The 15,282-nt window shown below is 34.6% G+C and overlaps 1 protein-coding gene across 1 annotated transcript; it reads right to left on the bottom strand.

The window, feature by feature from the left end:
* Positions 1–12,203: 12,203 nt before the first annotated feature.
* LOC126964598 (endocuticle structural glycoprotein ABD-4-like) lies at positions 12,204–12,742 on the bottom strand. The gene has a single exon (XM_050807800.1). It carries the CDS (start codon positions 12,731–12,733, stop codon positions 12,332–12,334), a length of 402 nt encoding a protein of 133 aa, XP_050663757.1. The 5' UTR covers positions 12,734–12,742; the 3' UTR covers positions 12,204–12,331.
* Between the last annotated feature and the right edge of the window lie 2,540 nt (positions 12,743–15,282).

Below are 15,282 nucleotides of genomic sequence, written 5' to 3'. Positions count from 1 at the left end.
ATGGTAAAAAATTGCAATACCTACATTAAAAAGTAGAGTTAGTCATTTAATTGCGTCAGAACATTAAAAATGAATTTTATAATTTCGAGCTTATATATAGTTATTTTCGGGGCCAATCTCCAGATGGTGCTAGTTTTCAAATAGACAGCTAGATAGATGCGTAGAGCGTAGAGAGGGCTCTCTTTTCCCTATATATTATTATGCTCTTTGAGATAGACTGAATATTGGGAACGGCCGTAAGACGTTTGAACGCAACTAGTGCCCCCGATGGAGTGGCTTTTATATTTGGCGCGATGTAGCCGTTTCTTATTGAACAGACAGACCTCCGTAACTAGTTGCTTTAAATGTCAACGACTAGTATTACCGCCTCCAAAGAGGTCAGCTGGGTCATCTGCATTCGCTAATCATACACTTACGAGTTATAAATGCAATTAGGTAGTTTAACTTCGATTTTAATGAATAAAAACATGAAGGCTAAGGTAATCGTCTGATGTGCAATGTTTTAATTAAAATTTATTGTCAGAAGAATATTATGAAAAAAATATCCGACAAGGTTATTTATAAACTACTAGCTGACCCAGCAAACTTTGTATTGCCATATAAATTATAGGTAACTAAAATTAAGTTTGTTTTTTACCTCCTGAAAAAGTAAGAAAGATATAAAGATTCTAATTAGTTATTTATTTTAAGCTATTCTTTCAATTTGATTTTTGAATGACGGGGGACACATCAAAGGAAAAACAAAATTATTGTTTTTATTTCATTCCATTTTCATATTTATTCACCTTTTTAACCTTCCCTGGACTTCCACAAATAATTCAAGAGCAAAATTAGCCAAATCAGTCCAGACGTTCTCGAGTTTCAGCGAGACTAACGAACAGCAATTCATTTTTATATATAGATTAATTGTAATTTAATTTTAGTAGAATATTCGTATAAAATTCATTTATATAAAGACGTATATTGTTTGAATTTGTCATATGTTATGAAAAAAATATTTCATAAGATTACTAACGATTTTTTAAGAATGAGAATTTCAGTTTCGCTTACATAATATTCTCAAAGCTGGCAACTTTAACAAAAGCCATTCTTTATCACAATAAGTGATATTTTTAAAACTTGATTACTATTATATTAAGTTTTAAAAATCTTCTAAAACCATAGTAATATTTTGATATTACTTAGTGAATTGATCACTAGATGGAGCTTATGCGATTATCGAAAATATTATGTAATTCCGATTCTACATCTCCTGGACTTGCTAAACAAAAAAGTATTTTCAAATTAAAATGTGATTCGATTGTGTGAATGACTGGGCAAATGAGACTTAGCATCTTATGTCTCGAGGTGACGAGCACTATGTATTTTTTTTAAGAATCCTGAGCGGCACTGCAGTGTAATGGGCAAGGCGTACCAAATACCATCAACTGATCGTTGTGCTTACGTCCCTTAATTTGATGAAGAACTTGAAAGAAATAAAATTCAAAGAATTTTCTAGAAAAATTATTTACATTAAATAAGTACAAAAATCGTTATGTACAAAAGTTAAACGTAATATCACGAAATCACATACAGCAAAATACTATCAACACTTATCTAACAATTATTGTTGAGGCTGAGGTGGTGCTGTGGCCAGATAGTTCAGAGCACGGAGGATTGCTTCTGGAGTAGGTGGTGGTGTGGGGAGATGGCTTCCCTGTGGCTGGTAACCATTCTCGTCAGCGATGTATGACAACTGGATGGGTCCATCATCACTCGGGTATTCGACCTGTCCCGTGATTTGCAGAGCGGGTTCCTCAGCACCAATATTTCTTAGCGACCCGGCGGCATCAGCAACAATACCATTAGCGGTCTCGAATGAGTATCGGAAGGAACCGTCTGGGTTCGCGTCACTGTCTTGACGGAGGATTGGGATGGGTTCATCTCCTTGAGGAGCGGCAAGCACCACCGACAGGAATGATAATAAAATCTGAAAATAAGACCTTCATTAGCATTCAAAGTCAAAGTCAAAGTCAAATAATCTTTAATCAGGCTTAAACTTAGCGCTTTTAAATCGTCACTATAAATATTTCTTTTAAACTACTGAATCTACGAATTCGGAAAAAGTAGAGCTCGTGAGAAGATCATATAAGAAACTCAACGGCCTCTCTCTTCAATCAATAGAGCATTTTACAATGGCTGTACAACACAAAACAAATTACTTTGTAAGGTGCTGCATTCAATATATGAATCGTGTTTAAAATTAAAAACGTTTTAAACATCAAATATTTCATAGTAAAAAATAAACTGTTTAAATTTAAATCATCCTATATTTGATACGTTAACCATAAATATTCGTGTAAATAAATCAATAAAATCAATTAGTTAGGAGCGGCACTTCCAATAAATGACAGTATTAACTGTTAGCTTTCGTAACATCACATAAGCTTACAAATATATATAAGATAGAATACTATCACAAAATTTCAACAATATTCGATTTGAATACAAATATTTGAATTTGAATTTGAACTGTCACTTACAATGAATTTCATTTTTTTTTGTATTGTAATGTCGGTGAATCCACAAAGACAATGTTGATCTAAGAGCCATAACAGTATTTATACTAGACGATCTAATACCACCTTCCACCACTGGGTGGTATTGCACCATCACCACGTCAGAATGAATCTTTTACAATTATGGGCAAGCTAACCAGACAAGCGTTTCAATGATCTATTATGAAGACAGCCGAATCACATATTCGATATTATAAATTAATGATAGCTATTATATTTCGTTGCATTTATAATATTTAATTATACTAGAACGCGTTAGATAATTTCTAGATCGTCGATACTTTCTCGTTTTAAACTTTTTTTAACTTGTTTAAACCTTAAGGCATTTTTCACAGCAAGGCACACAGTCGTCGAAACAGGTATAAAAGGCGTTTATTTTCTCAAAATGGATTCCTTTAGAACTCTTTTTGATGTCATTACTAATACTACAACCCCTTCGGAGACAAATGGCGCTCTGAGAGAGCAGAAGCGGCGCAAGAAACTCTCCAAGCATTCTTTCTTTGCGCGCTATAAAATAATCACAAAATTGTCCCAGGCTGTCGGGTCACTTAGATATTCAGCTGTGGAGAAGTAGGATTTACGACAGAGCAATTTTTTAATAATACCTTTAAATTTATTTATAGATAATGCCTGAACAGTGGCTCGGACTTTATTATAAAAGTGTGTACATTTACCCTTAAAGCTATTATGAATGTGATGATGATACTTATAGCTTTCGAAATTTCGATGTTTTTTATGTTTCATATTTGTTAATTTTTGCTTCTTGACTACTCGCAATAGTGAAAATATTAAAGCTAATGGTATTACGACATCTTATGACGAATTTAAAATTCGAATCTTTACATTTTGTTATTTTTTAACGTGATATCCCTCACTTCTAGGATTAACTACACAAATTAAATTTGAAAATAAAATATATGAACGATTCGATACCACTGAGCCAATCGTTTGAGTGACGTATCGTTGCTAAATCTTGTATGTCTTGTTCAACTCTCAGGTTGTGGCTTCATCTACATTACAGAAGCCAGAAGAAGTAGTTGATAGATTTTTTTCTGTTTATCTGTTCCTCCATTTGTACGTATGCATGTCCGGGCAAAAGGCAAAAACTCGTGGTTCTATACAAATTTCACATGAATATCACCAAGACGTTGAATAAAAATTTGAGTGATGTGTGCTTTTTAGTTTGTGTGTTCGAAAAAAAAATGCAAATTTAGTAAATATAAAAACATTTCTCTTTTCCCATTTAGGGATCCCACAAAACTACAAGTACCTTGCTGTAGAACTACATTATTTCAGATTAACTGTTTTTGTATGTGCATAAAAATCAACAATCATATCTCAAAGATAATAGAGAGAGGTATCGCCAAATAGGAATTTCTCATCTAAATTTCAATTATACCTCAGTAAAATCTGCATTCATTAGACGAATATTTTCAACTAAAAAATCCACAATTTATATTATATTATACTAGAATACTCTAGCGACAGCCTCATCATCATCATCTTCAGCCGGAAGACGTCCACTGTTGAACAAAGGCCTGCCTCAAAGATCTCCACTACAATCGGTCCTGCGCTGCCCTCAGCCTAAAGTTCCAGCGATCTTGACCAGATCGTCAGTCCATCTTGTGGAGAACCTACCAACACTGCGTCTTCCGGTACGTGGTCATCGTTCGATGATTTTTCTGCCCCACCGTACATCTGTACCTCGAACTATATTCTGCAACTGCCACTTCAGTTTTGGCAATCATATCTTAGACTCCAAGCCTATTGCCCTCTGAGCGACCATGAACTATGTCATCAGGCCTTTAGTAAGCGACCACGTCGGTAACAGCGACAGCCCTATTCCACAGTAGGCATATGTATATCTACTGTGCCTATAACTATATTTATTTTGACTTGTCAATGTGGACGTTAGCTAGTTTCTGACTGTTACTACTTATCAATCAAAATCGATTACAGTAACAGGTTTCTTATATTTGTTATTATAGTTACAATAGTCAAACATACGCTGTTAAAAACAATGCAGTCGCAGTAGAATTTTTCTTTCTTTGTTTCAGTATTTATGACAAGACTCGGTAAACAGTTAGGTCGCTAGCTTTTTTGCCGATCGGAGCATTGTTGTTATCAACGGTGCATGCTCCGACTTAAAACCCATAAACGCTGGTGTTCCGCAAGTTTGCTTGCTATCCCCTACACTCTTTCTTCTGCATATCAATGATACGCTGCAAATCAGCAGTATTCATTGCTATGCAGACGACATTCACCATCCCGTGAGCCTCTTGCCCGTTTGCCCACTCTTATATAAAAAAAATACGCACAAAAAATGAGAGAATAAAAGGATTTTGCAGCTACAAAAATAATAAGATAAAGTATATATACACTTATTATAGTATACTATACATTTTCAATAGACGACTTGTTGTGAGAAATAGATTTTTAATTTAATAATCTATCTACCAGGGGTGTCAGCCATATATGCAGAGAATACATGGGAGCAAAAGAAACCTATAGCACGTTCTTGCAAAGTGCTCTGAGCTCCAGCATCGCCAGTCAGAGAAAGCTAGCTGCCTAAAACTTTTACAACCATTCTGGGATGGTCTGGTCTACTTGGAGTTAGAACATCAACTGACCCGCACATTGGACTTACAATAGGTAATACTATTACCTAGTTACTCATGTGATACTACTTGTAAGTCAATCGATATAGTATAAGGACAAAATATAAGATATAAACAGATTTTACTGAAAAACTAAAAGTAATGAAACATTATTTTGAGCAGTTGTGCAGGGGCTAGTGTTACTTTTTGAACAACGATAGTTTGGAGAAGAAGAGCGAACATAGAAATATGTAGTATACAACAATAACCTGCCTTTTTTATTGAAGTCTTTGCGGAAATCTATAATTCTACAAATGATTTAAGTTTTCTTTAGTGTTAATTCCGCCAATATTTGTCTTTATACAATTCGACACGTGTTTCGCCTCTACACGAGGCATCCTCAGGACGATGTTGTCTTGCCAAAATCTGGCTCCAGACCCTAAACAAAAAGAAAACTTAAATCATTTATATAATAACGTGCCTTACAAAGTCATGAATTAAATTTAACTACAATATCCTCAGCTCTTTGGTTAATCTTACAAATATTTTAATATTAGATAGATTTTGAAAAAATAATTTTAAGCCAAATGCTTACTTACTTTAACTCTCATAAGTTACTTCATTTGAAACAATTTGGCTTTACTAGGGGACGTTCAACAACGGATGCAGGTGTTAAGCTGATCAAGAATATTTTTGATGCCTGGGAGAAATCGCAGAATGCACTTAGCATCTTCTGTGATTTATCTAAGGCTTTTGATTGTGTTCAGCATTCAATGCTGGTCAGGAAGCTATACCACTATGGCATAAAAGGAACTGCGCTCGATCTTCTGACTTCATATCTAAACAATAGAATTCAGAGGGTCGACGTGAATGGCAAGAGATCTCCTGGGACTCTTCTCAGTATGGGGGTACCACAAGGGTCTATTCTTGGACCGTTCCTCTTCCTTATCTATATAAATGATCTTCCTAATCTTATAGAAAAAAAAACATAAGATAGTATTGTTTGCGGACGCCAAGCTATGTATGACGAAGTGAACGATATTTTATCTGACATCGTGTACTGGTTTATCGCTAATAACCTATTGTTAAGTAGCAAGAAAACTAAATACATTAAATTTACCGTACCAAATGTCAAAAATGTAAATGCAAATGTTTTGTTAAACGGAGAGGTGATAGAACCGGTGGAATCTGCTATATTTCTTGGCATAACTCTAGATTCCAAATTACAATGGGGCCCCCATATTGAAGGATTGGCGAACAGACTTAGTTCTGCAGCATACGCGGTTAAAAAGATTAGACAATTAACTGACATAGATACGGCGTGACTAGTATACTTTAGTTATTTCCATAGTATTATGTCCTATGGTATATTGCTATGGGGCAACGCTGCCGATATTAATACAATATTTGTGCTGCAGACGAGAGCTATTCTCGCTATTTATAACCTAGGTCCTAAAGAATCATTGAGAGCAAAATTTATAGAAATTAACATCGTAACTGTTGCTTCTCAATATATTCTTGATAATGTAATGTATGTTCATAGGCACATAAGTGAATTTGCCAGAAACTGTCATAACCATAATGTTAACACCAGGAACAGACATAAACTTATGATGCCTACTACTCGGCTAAGTCGAGTTAGTAAGTCTTTTGTGGGGCGATGTATATGCTTTTACAACAAGATCCCAGAAAATGTTCAAAACAAAAGTATAACGTTATTCAAAAGAATTGTTAAAAAACGTGTAAGTGGTAAAGGTTACTATAACATAAATGACTTTCTTAATGATACCACAGATTGGGAATGGAGTGAACACCCTCAGGCTATTAAATAATAAGTTTAATTGTACAATATTACTTTGTAAACATATTTATTCGATGAAAAAAAAAAAGCCCGCTGAGTTTGTTGCGCCCATTCTTCTCAGGTCTGAGGCATTCATTTTGGAATGGGTGGTAGTTTTTGACTTTCCATAAGTGATGTCACATCCTATTTTGAATAAAAATATTTGAATTTGAATTTGAATTCACATTTTCCTTATTGTTTTTAGAACGTATGGTGTAAATTTTATTAGAATGCTCCGCGGTTTTGCTAACAGCAGTTACGTAAACGTAATCTGAATAAATGGCTACCATTGTGGAACTTTCGTTGTGACCTTTAACACAATAGCTAGACATGCTAACAAAAGTGTTTGCATATCGACTTACCATCCATATTCCTATTACCAATATCGACTACTATTTCACGTTATGCTAAGCATGAGAAATCATACCAATCATGTCGACCTGTTAGGTAGGTAAACGCCCTTATTTACACAATTCGAATCAAATCAAATCAAAATAACTTTATTCGTGTAGGTCACGGAAATGACACTGGTGAATGTCAAAAAATATTTTTTCTTATTGAGTCTACCGCTACATCGTAAAGGGTTGGGCTAATGAGAAGAAGTAGCAAGAAACTCATTGCCACTGTTTTATATCATGATTTACGTTTTCTTCGGTATACAAATCATTTCAATTACAATCCTATTAATAATATTATAAATGTGAAAGTTTGTATGTCTGGATGTACGTTTGTACTTCTTTAACGCAAAAACTACTGAATGGATTTTGATGAAACTTTACAATAATATAGCTTACACACTAAAATAATACATAGGCTTTTATTTATAAAACTATCGCGTGAATTATACTTTATATGGCAAAACAACGTTTGACGGGTCAGCTAGTATAATATAATATGTAAAGTGATGTAACAAACATACTCAAACGTCAAATAGTCAATGCCTTACAAGAGTAAGCCAAAAAAGTAAATGTAAATTAATACAAAAGTTATTGAGTACAGTAGCTGTATCATCCACACACACCGTAAATAAATAAAGGTATTCTGTGAGCATTTTATAAGCGATTATAAATAATATATATATACATATAATAACTTTTAAGAATCTGAAGTCGAGCCTCCGGCAACAGGATCATCCTGCCACCACAAGCAGCGCCCGTTTGGTATTATAAACCAAGTTGTGGAATTAAAGAAAAAGTAATAATGATAGCACATACTGAGGATGGAGCGTGTTTTCTCAGGCTATTTCATTATAAATTGTAAAAAAAAAATCTCTCATTTGTGACTGACGAAGGGCTGTTCAATGAGCCTTTCAGCTGTTATGACACTGTTACCACGCGGAGCATTTGACATCGATAATGTGGGTTAATTTGTTACAAACGGCTTAGAACTGTATCGTCACGAATATCATCACCGACATCCATATAGTGCCAATTTTGGTTGATGAAAAATGCTACATTAGTGTGCGTGACAAGCTACGTCTTACACTCGCGATTTGTATAACACTAGGACATAGTGTGTGTTGAATGCAGGGGCATTGCTAAAAAAAGGGGTTAACTATAAACCATTTTATTTTGCACACAACACACAACAAAATGTTTTAGATTATCTTTTTAAGCTACTAAATAATAAAAGAAATACAACTTGTACACTACTGCCATTCTGGTACTTCAATATCGCACGACAATTAGATTGTGCTTCTCTTGCAACGCATACCAATATCGTAGTTCGATAATATTTCGTCGGAGCTACGCTACTATTAATTGGTGTCTGGTCGTTTTTCACATAATAATGTGAAAAACGACCAGTCTTGACTTGCAGTACCAGGAGGTCTATTACCAAAATCGACAGCCGAAGTTTCGGTCCGAAACGAAAGAACGACGAACTTCAAATTAAATCCTATGACGAAAGTACTTCGGATCCGAATCGTGCGGACGGATATCATTTCGGAACTATAGACATAATTGAATTTGGGAATAACCTAAACGAAAGACAATAACAAAATAGCTGATCGCGAACTTCGTTTCGATCTTCGGATCCGAAACACTTTCCTAACTGGAAAATGTACGATCCGTCAACCGAAACTTCGTATTTCGATTTCCGTAATAGGGCTCCAGGGGCGGAGCGGTGCCAACCTAACTTATGTACCTAGAAACATCCTTTGTTGGTAAGAGTGATTCTTATTAATACCAACCAATAGAAGTCTTATTCAAATAACGAATCAACTAGTTAGTAGATTATATGATGCCCGTTTTAGTTATTACCTACCTATTACAAATACTTTCATAATGGTCATTATATTTTGTCAAACAAACATAATACGGACGGAACGGATCCATAAAATCTTTATTTATTGCCAAATCTTTCGATATTTATTCAAAAGTTATTGTTTCATAATTAACTAATACATCTATTAGCTAACTCGCAGTTTATAAATAAAATGAAAGGTGCAAATCTTATGAAGTTGTGTGATTTGCAATAGCTAAAATTTCGAGGCCCAGTATTACAATACTAGGCGAAACACTAAGAAAAGTATTATCGATGCGTATTATGATGTTAGTTTTTAGGGTTTTTTCTAGCAGTTAATGCGACAATATAGTTTTCTGTTGGATGCAATTACTAATTTTGACAGTAATCACGACCATCATGTTCACGAAGCATCCTTACATGAACAATGAGTTTAAGCTCTAAAGGTTGATGCATCCAATATACGATATTTTATATTTATGTAATTGATTCTTTATTACTTTTTATGAAATAATTTATATTATTTAAACACGATTCACATATTTGATGCAATACCTTACAAACTATATTTTTTATGTATATTACAGCCATTCCAAAATACTCTATTTGATTGAAAAGAGTGGCCGTTGAGTATCTTATATTATGATCTTCTCTCGAGCTCAACTTTTCAAAAGCGCTAAGTTTAAGCCTAATTAAATAAAGTTTATTTAACTTTGACTGACTTTTACTTTGTGGGTTAAATTGAACATTTCGCGACTATCAAAAGTGTGGTTTCTGTAGAAGATAATATATTTAACTTTCTTCCGGCCCTGATCGAACATTACCTTGACCTTTTCATGAAATGGTCTATGTCAAGTATTATTATTATTGACTAAGAAAATCATGTTGGAGACATCCAAGATTATATTGATACTAGCTGACCCGATAGACGTTGGTCTGTACATAATAAATAAAATACTGTTATGATTATGAATTTGTCAATAATTGAAAAAAAAAATCGGTATATCATTATTTCTGATACCCTTTAAAATATCTGCTTACCTTGCTAATTGAAAAAAATCAATACAGTTATAATCTATGAAATTGATTTTATTTTAAATCCTTGTCGAGACTGTTTCTGTCCTTAACAAAATATTTTTTTCTTTAATCCGGACTATAATTGAAACCCCGCTCCCCAGACGCCTTCTGCACTAGTACAAATCCGGGGAAACGCGTGGGAGGTACTACAACGGTGCCTTTTTCTGCCGTGAAGCAGTAATGTGTAAGCATTACTGTGCTTCGGTCTGAAGGGTGCCATAGCTAGTGAAATTACTGGGCAAATGAGACTTAACTTCTTACGTCTCAAGTTGACGAGCGCAGTTATAGTGCCGCCCAGAATTTTTGGGGTATTTCAAGAATCCTATGCGGCATTGCATTGTAATGAGCAGGGCGCATCAATTACCATCAGCTGAACGTCCTGCTCGTCTCGTCCGTTATATTCATTAAAAAAAAACCCGTACGGATGGCAACCCTAAACGCATACCAACGTAACTTCGTGTTTACGATTCGTAAATCGAAATAGGACTCTTAAGTTACCAGCTGTCGTTTTGCTTATTTCGTGTGGTACGGAAGTTTAACTTATTAATAATAACGTGGTCATTACTAATACTTTAAGATCATGGCAAAATATGCCTATGTTGCACCTACTCCCATAACAATTCGGAACTGTACTCTCGAAATTGTCGACGAGTACGTCTACCTCGGACAAACAATCCAGTTAGGCAAGTCCAATTTCGAGAACGAGGTCACTCGTCGAATCCAACTCGGATGGGCAGCGTTCGGGAAGCTCCGTAAACATATATATACATCGCAGTGTCTGAAGACGAAGGTTTTCAACCAGTGTGTGTTGCCAGTGATGACTTACGGTACGCAAACGTGGTCGCTAACTATGGGCCTTATGAGATAACTCGTGGTCGCTCAGAGAGCAATGGAGAGGGCTATGCTCGGAGTTTCCCTGCGAGATCGAATCAGAAATGAGGAGATCCGTAGGAGAACCAAAGTAACCGACATAGTCCAAACGATTGCGAACCAGAAGAGGCAGTGGGCAGGGCACATAGTTCGACGGACAGATGGCCGTTGGGGCAGTATAGTCCTCGAATGGCGACCATGTACTGGAAGACGCAGTGTTGGTAGGTGACGGTAGATGGACCGACGATCTGGTCAAAATCCTTTGTCCAGCAGTGGACGTCTTCCGGCTGATGATGAATGAATTACTAAAAACAAGTACAAAGGCCATCAAATTACACCAATAAGTCTTAGGTAAATTGTGAATCTCCCTAGTAAAAAAAATATCTAAAAGCTTTTCTATGATCAAAATGAGTCCCAGGGCGCCCGTTGTTGCTTATTAAATAAAAGACATTGAAGCTACTTTGGCTTGAATTTTTTGTTATTTCAGATTTATCCTTCACCGACATTTTAAGTATTTAATCTCTGCTTACTATCAATCACAGGAATTAGTTTGTAAATTATGATGTTTCAAGAGCATCTGAAGCAAACATAAACTTGATTGTAATAATTTTGTATAAAATTTACCAGCTTAATAGCTGTTAAAATAAATAACATTCAAACTTCAATAGGAGTTTTACCAAAATTGCCATGTCTCTTTTTTTTTATGGAATAGGAGGACAAACGAGCATACGGGTCACCTGTTGTTAAGAGGTCACCGCCGCCCACAATCTCTTGCAACACCAGAGGAATCACAGGAGCGTTGCCGACACACACAGATTTGTTTTCAATAATTTAAAAAGAATTTTGTACACAGAAACAAGGTGTATTTTAGTGGTATTTCGGGTTAATTTTTATTAAAATACAATAATTATTTTAACCTAACTTCACCAATACTCATGATATTTATATTAATCACTTATAAAGACCACTTGTTAAGAATGTTTTCACATTTATTTCTATTCAGTTAAATAAAATCAATTTTTAACAAATAATATTTTATTCATCTACAAAAATATAAAAGTGCATATTTTACAATGTGTTGTCCTGTTTGGTTATACGCTACATTTTTAAGTAAGCTTTTTTCTTATGTTATGACTATTGTTATGTTACTGACTATCTGCTTGGGGGGGTGCTGTTGCAAGGTAGGCCAGAGCACGCTGGATAGCTTCTGGTACTGGGGGAGCAGTTGGGAGGTGGTCACCACGAGGTTGGTAGCCATTCTCATCAGCAATATAGGAGAGTTGGATGTTTCCGTTGTCTCCAGGATATTGGAATTGGCCTTGTACTTCGATAGCATCTACATCTCCCACTTTCTTCAAATCTCCCTTTTGGTCAGCGCTAATTCCGTTACCAGTTTCAAATGAGTACTGATATGATCCATCTCCGTTGACTTGGCTATCCTGACGCAGAATTGGGATTGGTTCGGTGGGTGCTTGTGGTGCAGCGTAAGCCACGGCCAAGAAAAGAGCAACAAAAGCCTGAAAATAAATAAGAAATACCATAAGCATAATACTACCTTTATTGGGTCCTACAAACCAAGAGAATACCCTTCATAAAGGTGAATAATGCTTCTTTCACTCATATGATGTTACATGGAGATCAATGGGAGGCTTCTTTGCACAGGATACTGGCTAGATTATCGGTACCATTTCTGTTGTGAAGCAATAATGTGTAAGCATTACTGTGTTTCGGTCTGAAGGGCGCCGTAGTTAGAGAAATTACTGGGCAAATGAGACTTAACATCTTATGTCTCAAGGTGACGAGAACAAATGTAATGCCACTCAGAAATTTTTGGATTTATCAAGATCCCTTATTTTCAATAAAAAAACATGGAGAATGGACAGCGGTAATCACATACCACCAGACGACCCAATTTCTCGTTTAGGTTCTAATTCCGTAAAAAAAATATTGTTAAGTTGATTAATATGCTGATTAAATTGTGTGGTAAAAGAGGCACTGTACATAAAAGTCTTTAACAGTTAAAACACATTTCGGATCCTTTTTTAAGGTTAAAATTACTAATTCAGTATTGTAATGACTTAAACATTAAAATCACAGCCAACTTCTGTTCACCAAATTATCACTATTCGTTATTAATGTTATCTTTACACATTAAAATGAACACGTATGTATTAACAGAACGATCACTTACAATTGATTTCATTTTGGAAGTACTACTGGCTGTTGAATAATGATTTATTGTCGAACAATGTATCGACTGACGCTGTCATGTCCTAATAATTTGAGTATTTATAGTAAGGCTCATTTGTCCACCTCCCGACATTCCTTCTTTCGTAATTCATTGCGATGTCGCAAAATCTATGAAATAAGTAAACAGAGTATAGACGCATTACCTCGTATCGGATATGTCAACTTACATACCTACGTAACGGCTTCCAACAAAGTTAACGGCGATAGCATTTGTTCGGATTTGACCTTAGCGCTAAGACATACCTACGTACATTACTGATTTATAACACGGGCCATACAATTTAGATTTTTTATTATTTTACATACAATTAATTAAAAATTGTGCTAATTTACTCAATTATAATATTATTTCTCAATTGTTTTTGTTCGGAACGCCATAACTTCTATAATATGAAATACACTCACTTGAAAATCGTCGAACAGAGTGAGATAGGTATGACATTTTTGTACAAAATTGTTAACAATTTTATAGACTCTCGATTTTTTTTAGATAATATTTACTTCAGATGTCCTAAGGTTGGCACTAGAAATAAGTCATTGTTTAAGTTCCACCAACAAGTACTAAATATTATGTTCAAAGTAGGTACATTTATACATCGGGCTTGTAAAAAGTACAATGTAAAATTTAATAATATTGATTTACAAAACTTGTATACCTATGTTATTTTATTTAAGTTAGCAATAATCCGTCCGCTTTTTTTTTCTTAAGTTTTGTAAGTTTTTTAATTTGTTTATCCTCTTTTTTGACTGATATGTATATTAGTGGAAACTTTATTGGTGTGTGTACAATTTTATAACTATTCTTGTAAATGTTTTAAATACTGTTTGTGTCCCAAAAAAAAAATAATAAATAATACATCGGATTTAATAATTGAAACACCATTTTAAAGTCAAACGTTGCTATTGGCAAAAAGTAAATAATTGTTTTTATATAATAGTTTCAAAAATTGTGCCATCTTGTTGTTAGTTTTATTGTTAATTTATGATCTTACGTTCATGTAGGTATGAATCGAAACTACTGAGTACTCATACGGTTTCGATACTTTCATTCGATACCAGTACTCAGAATCAAATATTAGCAACTCTCGATAGTGAATACTAGTATCAATTGAAAGTATTGTAGGTATTGATTGGTGCCGCCATCTGCCTCAGGCAGATCCTATTCGTCAATACAAATTGATTCACTACATAATATGAAGAATTATTGGTCAAATAAATAATTAGTGTTAGTACATAAAATAAACTCTGATTCTCCATCTCTCATATGCATATCTGGCATAGCCTGGCTTGTGTATTATTAATGTTGTTAAAATTTAAAAGCGTATTGAGTACTCACAAGTAACGATACTTTAATAAAATATCGAAAGTGGTATCGATACTTTGATTCGGTACTAGTATCGATGAAGGAGTGGTATCGTTACATCCCTCGCTTTATGTTTTTAAGCATAATGAATCACTTATAGCAGTGTGCACATGTAGATACAGGCAGATTCTGTAAAATTTCTTAGAGAAGTTAGCAGTGAGATACATCCATTTAAAATGTGAATAAAATCACCCACCAGATAATTATTTTTACTGCAAATTATTAAATTTAATAGAAAAACAATTATATTTTATAATTTTACAATATAATAACCATAAAATACATTATTTTTTAAATTTTTCTTACCTGTATGCGCGGGAGCACGTCGGCGATTGAAAATTAAAGGTGTTTGACAGTTCAACCGTGTTGCCTACTTAAAAAAAATTAATTTACGTTCGAAGAGCATAAAAACGTCTAAATATTTTCAAAGATATTTTTCGTTTTAGCAAAAAAATTAAAGACTTACAATTTTTTAAACTTTGA

The sequence above is a fragment of the Leptidea sinapis genome, chromosome 5 (assembly GCF_905404315.1).
Source record: "Leptidea sinapis chromosome 5, ilLepSina1.1, whole genome shotgun sequence".
Classification (NCBI taxonomy): Eukaryota; Metazoa; Arthropoda; class Insecta; order Lepidoptera; family Pieridae; genus Leptidea; species Leptidea sinapis.
The sequence above is the reverse complement of the archived record's forward strand: the minus strand, read 5'-3'. Positions and strand labels throughout refer to the sequence as shown.